The sequence below is a fragment of the Heptranchias perlo genome, chromosome 22, assembly GCF_035084215.1.
Source record: "Heptranchias perlo isolate sHepPer1 chromosome 22, sHepPer1.hap1, whole genome shotgun sequence".
In the NCBI taxonomy this organism is placed as follows: Eukaryota; Metazoa; Chordata; class Chondrichthyes; order Hexanchiformes; family Hexanchidae; genus Heptranchias; species Heptranchias perlo.
The window spans coordinates 3,770,553-3,788,628 of NC_090346.1; the positions used below are offsets into that span (position 1 = coordinate 3,770,553).

At 42.1% G+C, this 18,076-nt stretch overlaps 1 protein-coding gene across 2 annotated transcripts in view; it reads right to left on the minus strand.

Moving 5' to 3' along the window:
* Window positions 1-9,482: 9,482 nt before the first annotated feature.
* Window positions 9,483-18,076, minus strand: part of syngr3a (synaptogyrin 3a) — an 81,959-nt gene continuing 73,365 nt past the window's right edge. For both annotated transcript variants that reach the window (XM_068002833.1, XM_068002834.1), the window contains exon 4: window positions 9,483-15,201. In XM_068002833.1, coding sequence (XP_067858934.1) covers window positions 15,010-15,201 — 192 coding nt within the window. In that variant the 3' untranslated portion in view covers window positions 9,483-15,009. The remainder of the gene's footprint in view (window positions 15,202-18,076) is intronic.

Genomic DNA, 18,076 nt, shown 5'->3' on the forward strand with positions numbered 1-18,076 from the left:
GCACTACCACCGTGCTAAATGGGATAGATTCAGAACAGATCTAGCAGCTCAGAACTGGGCATCCATGAGGCACTGTGGGCCATCAGCAGCAGCAGAATTGTATTCCAGCACAATCTATACCCTCATGGACTGGCATATTCCTCACTCTACCATCACCAACAAGCCAGGGGATTAACCCTGGTTCAAGGAGGAGTGTAGAAGAGCATGCCAGGAGCAGCACCAGGCATAACTAAAAATGAGGTGCCAACCTGTTGAAGCTACAACACAGGACTACATACATGCTAAACACCGGAAGCAACATGCTATAGGCAGAGCTAAGCGATTCCACAACCTACGGATCAGATCAAAGCTCTGCAGCCCTGCCACATTCAGTCGTGAATGGTGGTGGATAATTAAACAACTAACGGGAGGAGGAGGCTCTGTAAACATTCCCATCCTCAATGATGGCAGAGTCCAGCAGGTGAGTGCAAAAGACAAGGCTGAAGCGTTTGCAACCATCTTCAGCCAGAAGTGCCGAGTAGATGATCCATCTCGGCCTCCTCCCGCTATCCCCACCATCACAGAAGCCAGTCTTCAGCCAATTCAATTCACTCCACATGATATCAAGAAACGGCTGAGTGCACTGGATACAGCAAAGGCTATGGGCCCCGACAACATCCCAACTGTAGTGCTGAAGACCTGTGCTCCAGAACTGGCCGTGCCTCTAGCCAAACTGTTCCAGTACAGTTACAACACTGGCATCTACCCGACAATGTGGAAAATTGCCCAGGTATGTCCTGTCCACAAAAAGCAGGACAAATCCAATCTGCCCAATTACCGCCCCATCAGTCTACTCTCAATCATCAGCAAAGTGATGGAAGGTGTCGTCGACAGTGCACTTACTCACCAATAACCTGCTCACCGATGTTCAGTTTGGATTCCGCCAAGACCACTCGGCTCTGGACCTCATTACAGCCTTGGTCCAAACATGGACAGAAGAGCTGAATTCCAGAGGTGAGGTGAGAGTGACTGCCCTTGACATCAAGGCAACATTTGACCGAGTGTGGCACCTAGTAAAATTGAAGTCAATGGGAATCGGGTAAAACTCTCCAGTGGCTGGAGTCGTACCTAGCACAAAGGAAGATGGTAATGGTTGTTGGAGGCCAATCATCTCAGCCACAGAACATTGCTGCAGGAGTTCCTCAGGGCAGTGTCCGAGGCCCAACCATCTTCAGCTGCTTCATCAATGACCTTCCCTCCATCATAAGGTCAGAAATGGGGATGTTCGCTGACGATTGCACAGTGTTCAGTTCCATTTGCAAACCCTTCAAATAATGAAGCAGTCCGCGCCCGCATGCAGCAAGACCTGGACAACATCCAGGCTTGGGCTGATAATTGGCAAGTAACGTTCGCGCCAGACAAGTGCCAGGCAACAACCACCTCCCCTTGACATTCAACACCATTACCATCGCCGAATCCCCCATCCTGGGGGTCACCATTGACCAGAAACTTAACTGGACCAGCCACATAAATACTGTGGCTACAAGAGCAGGTCAGAGGCTGGGTATTCTGCAGCGAATGACTCACCTCCTGACTCCCCAAAGCCTTTCCACCATCTACAAGGCATAAGTCAGGAGCGAGATGGAATACTCTCCTCTTGCTTGGATGAGTACAGCTCCAACAACTCTCAAGAAGCTTGACACCATCCAGGACAAAGCAGCCCGCTTGATTGGCACCCCATCCACCACCCTAAACATTCACTCCCTTCACCACTGGCGCTCCATGGCTGCAGTGTGTACCATCCACAGGATGCACTGCAGCAACTCGCCAAGGCTTCTTCGACAGCACCTCCCAAACCCACGACCTCTACCACCTAGAAGGACAAGTGCAGCAGGCACATGGGAACAACACCATCTGCACGTTCCCCTCCAAGTCACACACCATCCCGACTTGGAAATATATCGCCGTTCCTTCATCGTCGCTGGGTCAAAATCCTGGAACTTCCTACCTAACAGCACTGTAGGAGAACCTTCACCACACGGACTGCAGTGGTTCAAGAAGGCGGCTCACCACCACCTTCTCAAGGGCAATTAGGGATGGGCAATAAATGTTGGCCTTGCCAGTGTCGCCCACATCCCACGAATAAAAAAACCCATAAATCACCATAGAAGAAAGTTAAAACACAAAATGAACCTACCTTTGCACCCCTCTTCATCCCCCCGATGTCCTCCCGATGTCCCCCTCTTCACCCCCCCCCGATGTCCCCCTCTTCACCCCCCCATGTCCTCCCGATTTTCCCCTCACCCCCGATCTTCCACTGTCCCCTCTGATGTCCCCCTCTTCACCCCCGATCTTCCCCTCTCATCCCCGATCTTCCCCCCCGATGTCCCTGTCTTCATCTCCGATCTTCCCCTCTCATCCCTGTTCTTCCCCTCTTCCCCCCCGATGTCCCTGTCTTCATCTCCGATCTTCCCCTCTCATCCCTGATCTTCCCCTCTTCCCCCCGATGTCCCTGTCTTCATCTCCGATCTTCCCCTCTCACCCCCGATCTTCCCCTCTTCCCCCCCGATGTCCCCCTCGTCATCCCCGATCTTCCTCTCTTCCCCCCCAATCTTCCCCTTCCCCCCCCCCCCCCCCCCCCCGATCTTCCATTCTACCCCCGGATCTTCCACTCCCTGTCATTCAGGCTGGCTGCCGGGCGCGAAACCCGGAGAGCACCCTAAGCTGTTTGGGTAATGATGAGTGCAGGTAGTCTGCCTCTGGTGCAATACAATCTCTCTGACGTCCCTTTAGCCTTCATCTTCTGCCACCAAATCTAATGAGGGCAATACTGAATCCAATTCCATAACTTTGAAGTCGATTGCAAATTCAGCAGTTTGAAGTAGTCCAGCTTGCACCCTGGTCAGAATGTAACAAGTCTTTAGCGTCTAGTTTCAGTGAGTGTGCTGAATGTGCAGCAGATGTGCATCATTTCCAGATTTTGAATGATGGCCAAATTAGACATAATTTGCATAGTTTTCAACCGCATAATGAGGCTTTTGCACAGGATGTGTGAGGAAGGAACACCAGCAGACAGACAGGCTTCTAACTTCCTATGGTGCAACATTCTGTGGGGGTGGGGGGCGTCGACCTGGTGAGCTACTTAACTCCAAATTCTGGACCTCAGTCACCCACTTCACACTAGCAGAACTCCTGTTTTACCCTGGGAGGAGTATGATAGCAGCATTATGAACCCTGGACACATGCTGAAGCTTGGAGTAATTCAGACTTTCCTGTGAAAAGATTGTGTCGCACTAGTGTCATCACACTGCTTCACAGGCCGCAATCAATGTAGAAAAATAACCAGAAGCAAAAATGAATGGAATTGAATACAATTTGGAGAAAAAAAAATCAGCTTTCCAAACTATGTATGTGGATCAAATTTTGTTTGGAACAATGTCATTTAAATGTTGATCCTGTTATTTCTGAATGCTGTATTAGTTCAATGACTGAACATTACTGGACCCTGGCCTGCCATGATATTTACTTTTGTTTCTACATCCAGTCATTGCTTTCTATCAGAATTTATAGTATTTATGAAGCACATGCGATGCATTTTTGTTTGAAATCATATCTCACAATGACACCAGTGTGTTAAATGTCACATTAAAATGTATTCAGGGACCAGTCATGGGGCTTTAATCCATGTGCTTACTATGACTTCATTCTTCGGTTATGACAAGGATGCCAATTTTCCTGTAGTTTGTGCCTGGGGAATAAACGTTCCCCAGACACAAGCCACAGGAAAATTGGCCCCTTGGTAGGGTGGAGATCTGTTACACCAGGTTTCCAGGGCCTCCACACTGAGGTGGACCTGTGTCTATGCCTACAACAGGTGCAGAATGACCATAGTACCCTGTTGTTTTATTAAGTGAGGATACAAACAATATGTTATTTAACTCTTTGAAGCATGGTGGGTGGGGAGGGAAGAATTTTCGTCTTCACCTCCTGACTGTTAATCTGGTGGCACCAATCGCCTGCTCTTTATACCCATCCGATTTTCATTCGGTTGATTTGGGGTTGGAGAATGAGAGGGCTTGTGTGAGAAAGAGTTAGAGGGTTTCAGGGCGGCAGGCCCCTTTCAAAATGGAACCAGCCACATCGCCAGTGCTAACGGGGCAGTAAGGCTACTGCCCCATTTTGAGGCCATTAGCGCCTTGTTAATGCCAGGCGAAGGCAGTATAAATCGACCCCTCAGAGATCTGGCAGAGGGTGTAATTACATTGGTAGCTTGCATTATAAATATGGACACAGGAATTTATAATGGAAAAAGTTGATGTAGGTGCGTGCAGACATAGGAACACAAGAATAGAAGTAGGCCATTCAGCCCCTTGGGCCTGTTCTACCATTCAATGAGACCATGGCTGATCTGTATTCTAATTCCCTTCACCTGCCTTGGCTCCATATCCCTTAATACCCTTGACTAGCAAAAATCTATCGAGCTCAGATTAAAAATTAATTGAGCTAGTATCTACTGCTTTTTGTGGGACAGTGTTTCACACTTCTGCCACCCTCTCCTGAATGGCCAGGATCTGATTTTAAGGTTATGTCCCTTTGTCCTAGACTCCCCCACCAGTGGAAAAAGTTTCTCTCTACCCTATCAATTCCTTTCAAATTTCCTAAAAACCTCAATCAATTCATCACTTGACCTTCTATATTCCAGGGAATACAAGCCTAGTTTATGTAATCTCGCCTCATAATCTAACCCTTGGAGCCCTGCTAACATTCTGGTGAATCTGCGCTGCACTCCTTCCAAGGCCAATATATTGTGTGGTACCCAGAACTGTACACAGTACTCCCGATGTGGTCTAACCAGAGCTTTGTATAGCCGCAGCAAAACTTCTTCCCCTTTATATTCTAGCTCTCTAGTTATAAAGACAAACATTCCATTAGCTTTTTTGATTATTTTTTTGTACCTGATTACTACATTTTAGTGATCTATGAACATGGATCCCTAAATCTCTTTGGATTTTCACTGTTCCTAGCTTTCCACCATTTAAAAAACTCTGATCTCTCCTTTTTTGGTCCAAAATGGATGACCTCACACTTACCTGAGTTGAAATCCATCTGCCACAGTTTTGCCCACTCACTTAATCTATCAATGTCTCTTCGTTTTTATGTTCCCATCTACCTTACTTACTATTGCCACCCATCTTTGTATCATCGGCAAACTTGGATATATAGCTCTCTATCGTGTGAGATTTTTAATATAGTATACAGATGATTCTGTGCTTGCAGAGGTTTGAAGGTAGGCTAAGGAAATGATTTTAAGGGTCTCTTTGCCAGATCTGTAGAACTCCACTAATATGATCCTGGCACATGGAAGGTAGGTAGCTACTGAATGGCTGTTTAAAAAAAAAATTAGGATGGCCTTATAGTAGAGTAGATGCCTCCCCAACCAGATGGTCATAAGTCCTGGGTCTACCAGCCACTGCTTAGCAGTAAACGTGGTCTTGGATTTAGTTCTTGATAGAACACAATGTGATGGGCACATTCCTGTTATCAGCTAATCTGCAAATGCATTCCCTTTGTGCTGATCATGGAGCATAGCTGACTGTGGTGGTAGGATAGACACTAGTGCTTGCTTGTCAAAAACAAAATTCAATGAAGTTGCATCTAAATCAAATGCTGATATAATGGGCTCGATTTTAGGATCGTGTTTCCGGCGGGTTGGCCCCGAAAATCCCGATATCCGGTCACGTGACCGGATCGCGACGAAATCCCGGCCACTTCCGGGTACCGCGCTGACGTGCGGGGCTGCGCGCGCAAGCCCCGCTGGTGGGAATCCCGCAGGCAATTAAAGCCAGCGGGGTTCCACTTGAGAGTACTTACCTTGCTCGTTGTGGTCAGTTAATGAGCTGAAGCAGCTGTCAAAAGAGGAAGTGTGGGATTTTCGGTTCAAGGCAGTGAGTTTCCCACACTGGGGGAAACAGTCTCCCTCCAACCAGGCGTGTTGCAGCCAGCAGCCTGTGGCAGGTGCCAAGGTGCGCTCCACGGGGGAGAGCCCTCAGCCACGCAGGAGGCCACCGCGTCACATAGGGCAACCCCTGCCCTCCACCACCCCCCGCCAAGCCAGAGGACAGACCGACACGAAACCGCAGCCCCAGTCCGAGGAACCACACACCTACCCTGCACAACCCCTCAGACCAACACCTGCCAGTTGGGTGGTGTGTGGAGACCCTTGGAGGACGAAGAGCATGACCAGCACCAGCAACCTCGCAGTCCACGCCGTCCGCCGCAGAGACGTGGATCCCCCCAACACGGTGTTGTTGCACGCCCACCTGCACAGCAGGAGGGAGGGCTACCGCAGAGAGAGACGCGTCGCAGAGGGCACTACGCTCGCCACAGGGTCCACAGACCGAGGCGCAGCTCCCCGGACCTCTCCGAGCAGCAGTGCACAGGGAGGCGCAGATTCGCTCGACATGTAGTCGTGGAGATCTGCAGGCTCTTTCATGCCGAGCTGCTCCTGGCTGGCCCCAGCACCAACTGCTTACCTGTCGCTGTCAAAGTCACCACTGCCCTCCACACCTTCTCCTCCGCATCCTTCCAGGGTGCAGCCGGCTACACCGCCGATGTCTCTCAGTCGTCTGCGCGGACGAGCCCTGCAAATACACCTGCACCTACTCTGCAGTAACACGATGGGTGGCATCAGTGGTGGGTCCTCATAGTGATACCCAGGAGCGGGCATTATTGGACACAACGGACAGGATTCGCGGAGACATGGCAGTGGTGGTGTCAATATAATGTGTGCTGTTTGTTGCTCTGAAATTCAATATGGGTAACACCCATGACAAACCCTCAGACACCCTTGTGCACCCCCTTCATGCTGACGAGACGTTTGCCTTACGCTGCCTACTGCACATATGTGATGCATGCCCTGTGGCTGCAGCACAGGTGGTGGCAGGTTGAGTGAGGCTGGCCGTGAGGGAGATGCACGAGAGGGTGAGTATGGGATGGAGCAATGAGATTGTATGTGGATTGGGTTGCGTGTTAGTGGCAGGGTGAGTACTGGCGAGGTGAGTAGGTGGAGGTAAGATGAGGATGGGGTGTGAGGGGGTATGAAGGGTGATGTGACAGAATAGTGTTGGCGGTGCCGAAGGAGATGTGGGGTGGGGGCAGTGTTGTGGCAGACGGAGTGTAGGGGAAAGACTTCGTGTTCTCACTTTGGCTGACCTACTTAGGTCATTGCAGCGCCTCATGCACTGTATGCAGGTGGGCGATATGTTGGTGGCGCAGGTGACCCCCTCTGCCACCTCGAGCCAGGCCTTCTTGGTGGCAGAGGCAGACCGCTTCCTCCCACCCGCCGGGGGGAAGATCTGTGTCCTCCCCCTCCTCCTCACCCCATCTGATGATACCTGGGGTGAGGCATCATTAAACTGGGAGCAGCCTTCCCCCTGGGCTGCTCTATGCTGCAATTTGTCCCATTGGTTGCAGCATCTGTCAGTGGAGGACTGCCCCTTTAACTAGAGAGCCTCCAGCTGACAGATCGTACTGCGCATGCGCAGCCCGACCGACGCGCAGGCCAGCGCCGTGGACCCTGGAGGAGCAGGTAATTGATTCCTATTAGTGGGTTGCCTGCTACGATCGCGTGGGCAACCCACTAATTTCGCCGAGCGTGTTGACCACGCTCCCGGAGGACCACCCGCTGGGAACCCGCAGGCCTGCTAAATTCGGGCCCAATGACATTCACCTAAGTGACTTCAAAAAGTGAATGTAAGAGAAAAATAAACATGCACGTAATGATGAGAAAATTGATGATTTAAAAACATCTAAATAGAAACTAAAATACATATTGCAACATCTATAATTAGCTTTCATTTTATGTTAAGTCCTGAGAGTCAGATTCCTCATGTAGTGTATAAAACTGGGAACCTGTACAGTGACGTTCTGCTATGAACATCCACTTCTTCCAATAGGTCGAAAAATACCATCCGAAATTCTCGGATTTATGAGTAAATGCGAGGTGAGGTTAAGCTAAAACTCAGAGAAACAGGATTGTGTTTGTCAGTTTGTTATTAATTATCAATTATTTTTAAATCAGAAAGATAATTTTTTTTACTTAAATGTGTAATTATTAAATTTACATTTCAGAACGTGTTTCCTTAGCATTTTACCACAGCAAAAGAGTTTATGGAGAAGAAGTTAGAATCCCCTCTCCAGATAAAAGGGGTGAATTTTTAAAGTTTATAGATATATCACTGATTTAAAAAGCTGTCTTGCAAACTTTTATTCTAGTAATTGAAATTTAGAGAAACAATTCAGATATAGTAAAATCACAGCTTTATGGCAGAAGTGTGATTTTAAGTATTTTACAAAATACTACAATGAAAATTTATATGCAATATAAATTAGTTTAACTGGCAAGCACTAGGATCTTAGGTAACTGTACAATATTACCTACTTGACCATTGGCCTAAACTAAATCCATGGTTAGATGCTCGACTGAGACAGTAATGTTATTGGCCTGTTTTGCAATCCATTTGTCCAACCTCCACCAGAAAATGCCATGGCAACAAGGCCTGATTACTCACGTGGACAGACTATGTTAATTAGGACAGGTCTACAGAATTACTGTCCTCTCTGATATTGACCATTAAACATGTAGTGATTTGAAGGGAAAACCAAACCAAGCCTCACCCCCACAGCACTTATTTCTGTTGTCTGGAATGGACACAACTGGAGTCATGCCATCAGTGAGGTAGGACATCTGTTTCCATAGCAATCGGACAGGTGTAGGAAAAAATATTTTGCTTTTTTTTCCCCATCAGTCAGGCACTTCACAACTGGCCTGATGTTAATTTTTCCACCATAAGCTAATAGCAAAAAATTTGAATCGTCAAATAGTGGGTATTCATCTGGGAGTGAAAAATAGCTACGACAGGAGGGAAGTGGTAACAGTTTCCTGTTGATACTAAGTCCTGTAGATCCTGACCCATGATGTTGGATGGGATCTTGGCTGTGACGATGTTTGCAGATGAGTGGCTATCTGATGCTTGCTGTTCAGGGTCACATATGAAGAATGGCTACCAAGTAGTGGAGGGAAGCCAGTACCCGAGGGGAACTGAGTAACATGAGTAACCCCCCTCCTTCAGGAATTTTTTGTAAGTTATTTTATAATTTAGCATATACATCCATCTGTATAATAAAAGTCCAGTGTGCATGTGTCACAAACCAGGCATTCCATCCAGTTACAAATGCAAATCAATCTTATGTAAAAGTGGGTAAGAAATCCAGACACTGACCTGGAGCTTGCAATTTACACACAGTTACAACTGTCCTCTGATTGATCTCAGGAGATTGTTAGTAGCTACGACCAGATGGATTTGCCTATTTAGAGCAGTGGCTTTAAAGGGATGGGCCAGGTTAGCAACTAAACATTACAACTGTGCTCCAAACCAGAGACTATACATGAGAAATATCACAGGAGGTCTGCTAGTACATCAAATGAAGGCCAAGATCCATAGTTTATGTGCACTGACACATCTTTATTGAGAATTTGTTGTACACAGGCACAAGGTTACTGATAATCACAACAACAGAGCATTGTTCTTTAAGAACAAATAAAAGATGTAAATACAGTAGATTCACTTTTAAATTTTTATACTTTTTTCATACATCACTGTGTACACTTTATCACAGTATGAACACCACTGTTACTGTACCATACTTTATGACTATGAACTTTAGTGCAGAGGGGGTTATTACAAAGTGCACCATTTTGCCTCATTGGAATCTTCTTTTGGGTTATCATTGTTCAACTTTTTTTTGCATTTATGAAATGACTATTTGATTGTGTTTTTAACAAAAAGACTGTAATTTAAAATTTTTAAACTGAAGCAAAATTTTCAGTGAGAATATTAATCGCAGTTTCAACAGACCTTTAATTGGACTGATTAGACTGTAATTAGTACTTTGCAAAATTGTACCTTCAGTTTAATCCTTTGAAAATAGAAACCCTTAATTTACCCAAAACAATTTTTAAAAAACGAGAATGGTCCTATTCAAGTAAAAATTGAAGCTACAAAGTTGTTCATAACAATATGACTGTTTTGTACATTATCACTGTTTGAAGAGCAATTATGGAGGGATATAAAAAAAGCTAAAGCAGTTTGCATTTATCCATAGGTGGACTGTAATGTAAAATATCAACAAGTGTATGAGTTTGGCAACAACATTTGGTTAATGGCCTGTGTCAGCCATCTACCTGAGAAGCATAACAAAGAGTTCAGAAAAAGCTGTACAAAAACACATTGTCTGTCCCTAAAAAAGCACAATTGTACAAATGAGAGGTCATCAAGGGAAAAATTATCCTCTTTGTGTTACAATTATCCAGTGGTCAGTCATGTACCCACAATGTCCATGGGATAAGTGTAACACACAGTGGAAATTTTACACACAAGAGTGTGATGTAACAATCATTTTTATGTCAATTGTTCACTCAGACATCTGTTGGTGCACTGATTTCTTTTTGGCACTACTGTAAACTGCATACATGAAATTTAAAGACAAGCAAAAGAAACTACAAGTAGCTATTAACAACTTGCACTTATATAGCACTTATAATATAGTAAATGTTCCAAGGCGCTTCACAGAGGAGGATGGGGGAAAACAAGATACCAGGTAGTAATAGGAAACTAATACAAGTGACCAAAGGCATGGTCAAGGAGTTAGATTTTGGCTCCACATTAAGGTAACTTAAAAATTAAAAAAAAACTTACCTTTATGTTGGCAGCCTCCAGCAGACCCTTTAAGGACAGATGGTTAGGCCGCAGAAGGAACCAGAAAAACATGCCCAGCGTGTGGACTGCTCAGTTTCTGACCAATTTCAGAAAGGTGTCCTTGAACAGGCACTAGGCCCCTCATTAGCATATGCAAGCGGCCTAACACCTGTTCAGGGCAACCATCAGTGTTGCATGAATAGCGTCCGAGCCAAATGGCACTGGACATATTTCAGGCACCCTCGAGGTGTGGGACACAACTCTAGAAATTGGACATTTTTGCCCCCGTTTCACAACCAAGAAATGGGCAAAACGAGGTCGAATTTCACCCCCTATTTGTTTAATCTGTGACTATTTTAGGTAGTTTAAATGACTAATCTCATGTTCCAAATTAATGGTTAAAAAAAAAAATCTATAACTGAGAATGTTCCTGAAAACTGAATACAGCAGCTGAGTGTGTTCATAACTCAATCAATTTTCTACAAGTAATCAAATTCAGTATAGTGAAAGGATTTGAGATTCAGAATTCTATGACTCGGGTCATGCCAATATTGTTCCACTTAATTGATGCAGATGGAGTAAGACATTCTGAATTGCCATTACGTTTGCTTTGGCGTATTCAAAATTACTTTTCCAGGGAATTTTGGAATAAATTCACAACAGGATTATCAGGGCATCAAATGGCTTAAGTCACAGATCGTGTCGCTTCAGGAATGTGTTTGATGGACAGAGACATCTACCCAATCTGCTACCACTATTTTATTCACATATGTAAATAAAATAGTGGAAAAAGCACACATTTAACTGAGGAAATGAAATTAAGGGATATAAGCAGTGGCATGATAATGACCACTATTTATTTCAGCAAGCAAAATATCTCACTGTGATTGTAATTTATTGCTTTGTTTAAAATAAAACTTCCAAATTGTTACTGGCACTTTCCAACTGCAGTCTAAAACTGGTTTCATATTAGTAGTAGTTTCTACGTCAGTTTCTTACCAAAATTTCCCCTTACTTCACACCCACTACCATTCTGCTTAAGATGTGATCTTATCCACTACTATTTTTGGAGACGGTTGTTATCGCTAGTTTCTAAAACTATGAAAATCAAATGTAATTACTGGAGATTGCTCATCTCATGTCAAGCAGAACTATTTAGTTTATGTTCACACAAACTGTTCATCAATAAATTGGTATCACTGCTAAAGTCTTGCACATTTTTCAATTTGGCAGTATTAGTATAGAATAATATAATCAGCCAGAAGGTTTAGTAAATTTAGAAGTGGAAACAGCTATTAGAAAAAGCGTTGCATATTGTTGCGTGCTGCAAACCCAATTTGCACCATCAACTTTTATAAAGGTCTTTCCTCCCTACAGGGAAGAATTTGGCCTCTCAAACTTGCCATGTGGGGGCATAGATCCAGTTTAAATGAGAAAAATTTAATGCACAGTGAAGATAAGGTGTAAACAGAGTTAAAGTATAACTTATTCATGCAAAGAGTGGTAAACATGTGGAATAGCCTATCTAGGGAGACAGTGGAAGCGAAGGGTGTTATAAATTTTAAGACAGTGATGGACAAACTTTTGGCATACAAGGCTATTCAAGGGTATTGCAGGTAAAATGGGGTAAGAAGCCTGTGACCGTTACTAAGGATGGAAATGGTCTTTTATGGTCCTGTACATCCCTATGTTCCAAAAGAAATTGGGATATATGGGAAAGGGTATGGCTTAATTTAAGTGAGTCAGTGATGTGCTTTGCGTAATCACTGGCTCCTCGAGCTCACTTGAATACCTTATGGAGTCAGGGTAGAATCTCCTAAAATCTTTCCTGAAATTGGTGCCAGATTTTTTCCCTGTGTTTTATTCCCCTCCAGAATTTGGATCACAGGTGGTTGCAGAGGGTGGTGAACCAGGTTGTACCTTCTAATGGATATTATGGTCATTAATGGTCATTGTGGCTATACATGCATTAACAGCTACAGCTACAAATACATGCAAACCATGTTCTTAATACTATTTCCTTACAAACCATCAAGCTTTATCCACTGGTTCAGTGGTGATTTTTTTCTTTTATAAAACATTCATGTAATCAAAGGGCTTTTACTAAGTTTTGCTTTGTTAAAGTAAAAAAAAATGAATTGTTTATCAACAAAACAAAATCTTTGCAGTATGTCTGGGAATGGGGTTTATATCAGCTAATTCAGCCCAGTTAAATTAACTTCAGTAAGAACAAAAATTAACCTTATGGATGAATATTCAGGAACAAAACTGTACAAAGTCATTTAATTCTAAATCTCTCTGTATTAATACTGTGTTGGTTGCCAACAGTTTGTGATTCATTGTAAAGATCGTTTATATTGGATTATTTAGAAGCTGTAATAAATCTTGCAATGAAATGTATGGTAGTTTGTTAAAATATATAGCACATATTAATTTCTCTACTTGAAACAATTCAAAAATACGGAAAGAACCCACGTATCTTGTCTACTAACAAACATAGATTGTCTCTGGACATGTGGTCAGTTTGGATAAGCAATCTTTATGGCAATGTACACCTATTTAAAGTGACACTGTCAGGTATGGTTCCAGGAACTGGCCAATTCAAATACAAGACATTTATCTAATGTGTTTGGTAATTGTAATCCATCTCCCTTTCTACTCCAGATCATTTCTCCTCAGAGTAAATGCTCCAGCTGATCATTCTGGAAATCATTTCCACTTCACCGGCCCATGTATCTATCTGTTGTTAAAAAAAAGGTTGACACATCTCTTTGTGATACAAAATTAAGTTCGAAAGCTCATATTATAGCTAATGTTCCTAAAAGTAATTTTGTTTGAATGTATCTATTTTGCATGAATCTTACAAGTCTCTGAAATTTAATTGGTTGCCTACAAAATAAAAATAACAATACAAAATTGCACTTGCTGCTGCCCTGGCACCATTTTGTTAAACATATACACAGGTTTTATGCTGGTGAAAAGGTTAAGGTTCAAATAGTAAGTCTACACTTACCTGACTGGCAGCATGTATATACATCACCAAAGGACATGGGATGCTTTTGATTATTTTGATTTGTATATAATTACATTCTGCTGTTCTTAGTCAGAAGAGTTCAAGCATACTTTGATGCCATGGACCTGTAGGCTCAATGAACAGTTTGGGTGTGCCTGGGCTGGAAAGGTTAAAAAGACCTTCCTCTGTAGTGTGCAGTGATTTTCCCCCTTCTGGTTATTTGTGATTTATTATAAGTTTGCTTATGGCCAATTCCATAAACTGACCTACAATAAGAATGAGATTACAAACAAAAACCACACAATAAACCTTGGGTTATATAGAGAGAAACAGCCAAGCTGTACTAAGGTTACAACCAATACCACTTTTGAGTAATATCCTATTCGATCATATCGTAAGACATCTGCAATCACATGTATAAAACAGTATTTTAAAATATTTCCATGGTGCCAATTCAAAAGTTCAGCTGACTTGTTTCTAAGTTGTTGTATTCATCTTTATATGTTTTGCAGCTATGCAATTAAATTGGACAGCAAGAATACAGACAAAACTCACATCCCCACTTAGCTTTGAACATTGACGTGTTATAGCTTTATACAGTTACATACGACTAGAAAACCTGATACATCATGAGTTCACAGATACCCGAAACAAGTAGGAGAGGTCCTAAAAGCACTAAATAGATGCTTTGCTGTTGATAGAGGCTACGTTTCCAACTTGCATACTACATATTGATACAAGAATGACAATACCACTAATATAGTGAGTACACTACACTATCAGCTAAAGAAAGGTTACCCAACATCAGTTTAGCACATGAAAAGCCTAATGATCTTAGACAGTACTTTTGTATACTTGCAGCTAACAAACCAGTGAACTACACTGCACCACAGATAAAATGTCTGTATTACAGTATCCCTTTTCCATCGGCCTACATAGGCTTCAGTTTAATGAGTCAAATATCAAATCTCCAACGTATCTTTACAAAATCCTTGAGCCATTGAAAAGTTTTACTTGATCTCTGTGAAAATTGGCTGCAAGTTCTAAAAAAATGTATATTGTTTGTAAGCTTACACAGTTGATTTGGATGTAGTACCTTCTGACTGAATTTAGATCTAGTAGCTTGAGCAATGTAGACGGGCTGGGAGGATATACAAAAGAAAATGAGCAGATCTGATTTTTGCTAGGCTGGATTAGAAAACTATCCAGGCCAACAAAAGGGAAACTGTATTTCTAAATGACAAGAAGGACCTTTGGCCTTTAATATGGTGGCATTTGATATCCCTTAGAGGTTGTATCCAGGTTTTCAGCAAACGGTGGGCTCTGAAAGGTTTCCGTGTTCTCAACTCCAGTACTGTATGGAGGATGGCCAACATCCAACTGATCTTGGGAGAAGAGGGACGAGTCAGCTCCCAAGTGGTACCTCTGCCATGCCTTCAAGGTTAGGCCAGCCTTTAATGAGATTAATTAAAGTAAGAACTTAGTTATGCTTGTTAGTGTATTATAACTAGAAATGAACAGGCATAATATAGCAGCAATACATAGTTAATTTGAAGGAGATGATTCCGTTAGTCAGGTCTCTTTGCTCGTTGCAATATATCATTATTCCATAGCCACTGATTTTGTGAAGATCATTGTGTTCAGAAATTCCTTCAATATTTTTGTTTATTTTATGTATTCAATCTTGTTTTAGGTATACATGTAATAATTACCCATATAAATTAATCTGAGTTCATACGCAATGATGAATACCTCTCACACAAGGCAGTAATCCAAATGAGGGGTTTGGATGTTTTAATAAACCATAACAGCAAAAGTTGTCAATTTATTTTCATCGTCTATGCCCTAAGATGCAATACAATATTGGAAAATGTGAGGTTATGCACTTTGGCAGGAAAAATCAGAGAGCAAGTTATTATCTTAATGGCGAGAAACTGGAAAGTACTGCAGTACAAAGGGATCTGGGGGTCCTAGTGCAAGAAAATCAAAAAGTTAGTATGTAGGTGCAGCAGGTGATCAAGAAGGCCAACGGAATGTTGGCTTTTATTGCTAGGGGGATAGAATATAAAAACAGGGAGGTATTGCTGCAGTTATATAAGGTATTGGTGAGACCGCACCTGGAATACTGCATACAGTGTCTATACTTAAGAAAAGACATACTTGCTCTCGAGGCAGTACAAAGAAGGTTCACTCGGTTAATCCCGGGGATGAGGGGGTGGACATATGAGAAGAGGTTGAGTAGATTGGGACTCTACTCATTGGAGTTCAGAGGAATGAGAGGCGATCTTATTGAAACATATAAGATTGTGAAGGGGCTTGATCGGGTGGATGCGGTAAGGATGTTCCCAAGGATGGGTGAAACTAGAACTAGGGGGCATAATCTTAGAATAAGGGGCTGCTCTTTCAAAACTGAGATGAGGAGAAACTTCTTCACTCAGAGGGTAGTAGGTCTGTGGAATTTGCTGCCCCAGGAAGCTGTGGAAGCTACATCATTAAATAAATTTAAAACAGAAATAGACAGTTTCCTAGAAGTAAAGGGAATTAGGGGTTACAGGGAGTGGGCAGGAACTTGGACATGAATTTAGATTTGAGGTTAGGATCAGATCAGCCATGATCTTATTGAATGGCGGAGCAGGCTCGAGGGGCCGATTGGCCTACTCCTGCTCCTATTTCTTATTAGCCTAAATTCACTGAAAGCTATTCATTATTATAGATTATATTTACACACTTATGAACTTACTGTACAATTCTTTTACATATTGTTGTGTCAGTGCAATTCAGTTTTGATTTGAAGATGCTGCATGACCTGAAGGTGCATTGATTTTATGACATAGAACCTCAAGGTACATTGAATATGTAACTTAGGATCTGTCATTTGTTGAAGGCAAGAAAGTCATTATAATTTCTTTATATATACAGTGAATTGCAGGAAAATTAATTGTACATTATATTAAGTCTAGGACATTGCCTGCAATGAGAATAAATTCATAAATGAGGTGGATCCGATAACTCACAAACACAAGTGAATCTTGGTTCTTCTCACAAATTAAAGCTCTTGTTATATCTTATTCCTGACCATGACATATCCTATAGATACCACATTAAAATGTACTGATTAACAAATATGTTTTATGACCTCAAATGTGGAGGTATTGAAATGATCACAATTTCCAATTTGTGAGAAGAACCAAGATTCACTTGTGTTTGTGAGTTATCGGATCCACCTCATTTATGAATTTATTCTCATTGCAGGCAATGTTCTAGACTTAATATATTAATTTTCCTGCAATTCACTGTATATATAAAAGAAATTATAATGACTTTCTTGCCTTCAACAAATGACAGATCCTTGAGGTTCTATGTCATAAAATCAATGCACCTTCAGGTCATGCAGCATCTTCAAATCAAAACATGCAAAAAATACTAAGTTAAAATAGATACTATTTGCTATCCACAACAGTAAAGCTAATTCATGAATAATGCACTTTAATGAACCAATTTACCGATTTATTGATGTCGTTTACTGAACTCTTTTTCAAGTTACAGATCTATTCACTTTGATGTATTCTACAATGACACATCACACATTTGACCTATCTTTATACTGCAGCACAAAAGTGGACTGACCTTGAGTTGTGGGTTTCCACTGATGTAGGATTTAGTTCTGTCATTAATTTAAATATTCTTGCATGATACGTAAATCATTTTAGATACTCTTTACTTAAATAAACACAACTGTATCACTTAAGTGTGCTAAGAGACACTTAAATATCACCCATCAGCTCCTGCAACTATTGCGATGAAAGGTAAATGAGATCTGAAATGAGCTAAACTAAAACAAATAGATCTACTGTTTTTGTTTTAAAAAAAAATCAGTGTACACAATCCAATTTCTAGATCATGAAGAATGGTGGTTATGAAATTGGAATATCTTAATTTGAGCAGCTTGGTGGAACTGAACCAAACCTAAACTATACTGTACTGAACCAACCCTAAACTAAGTGGTACTGAACCAAACCTAAGCTAAACTGTTCCAGTTTCAGGCTTAGACTATTTTTTAAAAACTGGTGAAAATTAGAAACCAGGAGTTATACCAAGTTTTCACTTTGCCAAGGTGCTAAAAGTGGAAATGATGATTTGAATATTTCAAATTTCAGCACAAGTGATAGGTGATTTGCTCAACACAACTGGATAATTTATATAATTTATTGTAATCTGTATTACATGTGATTTAGTTACATTCAAGATTTTCATCCATTGTGTCTGGCATTTTCCAGTTCTGTGTAACGTTCAACAGGGAGTTATTAGCACAAAATTATGAAGGTTA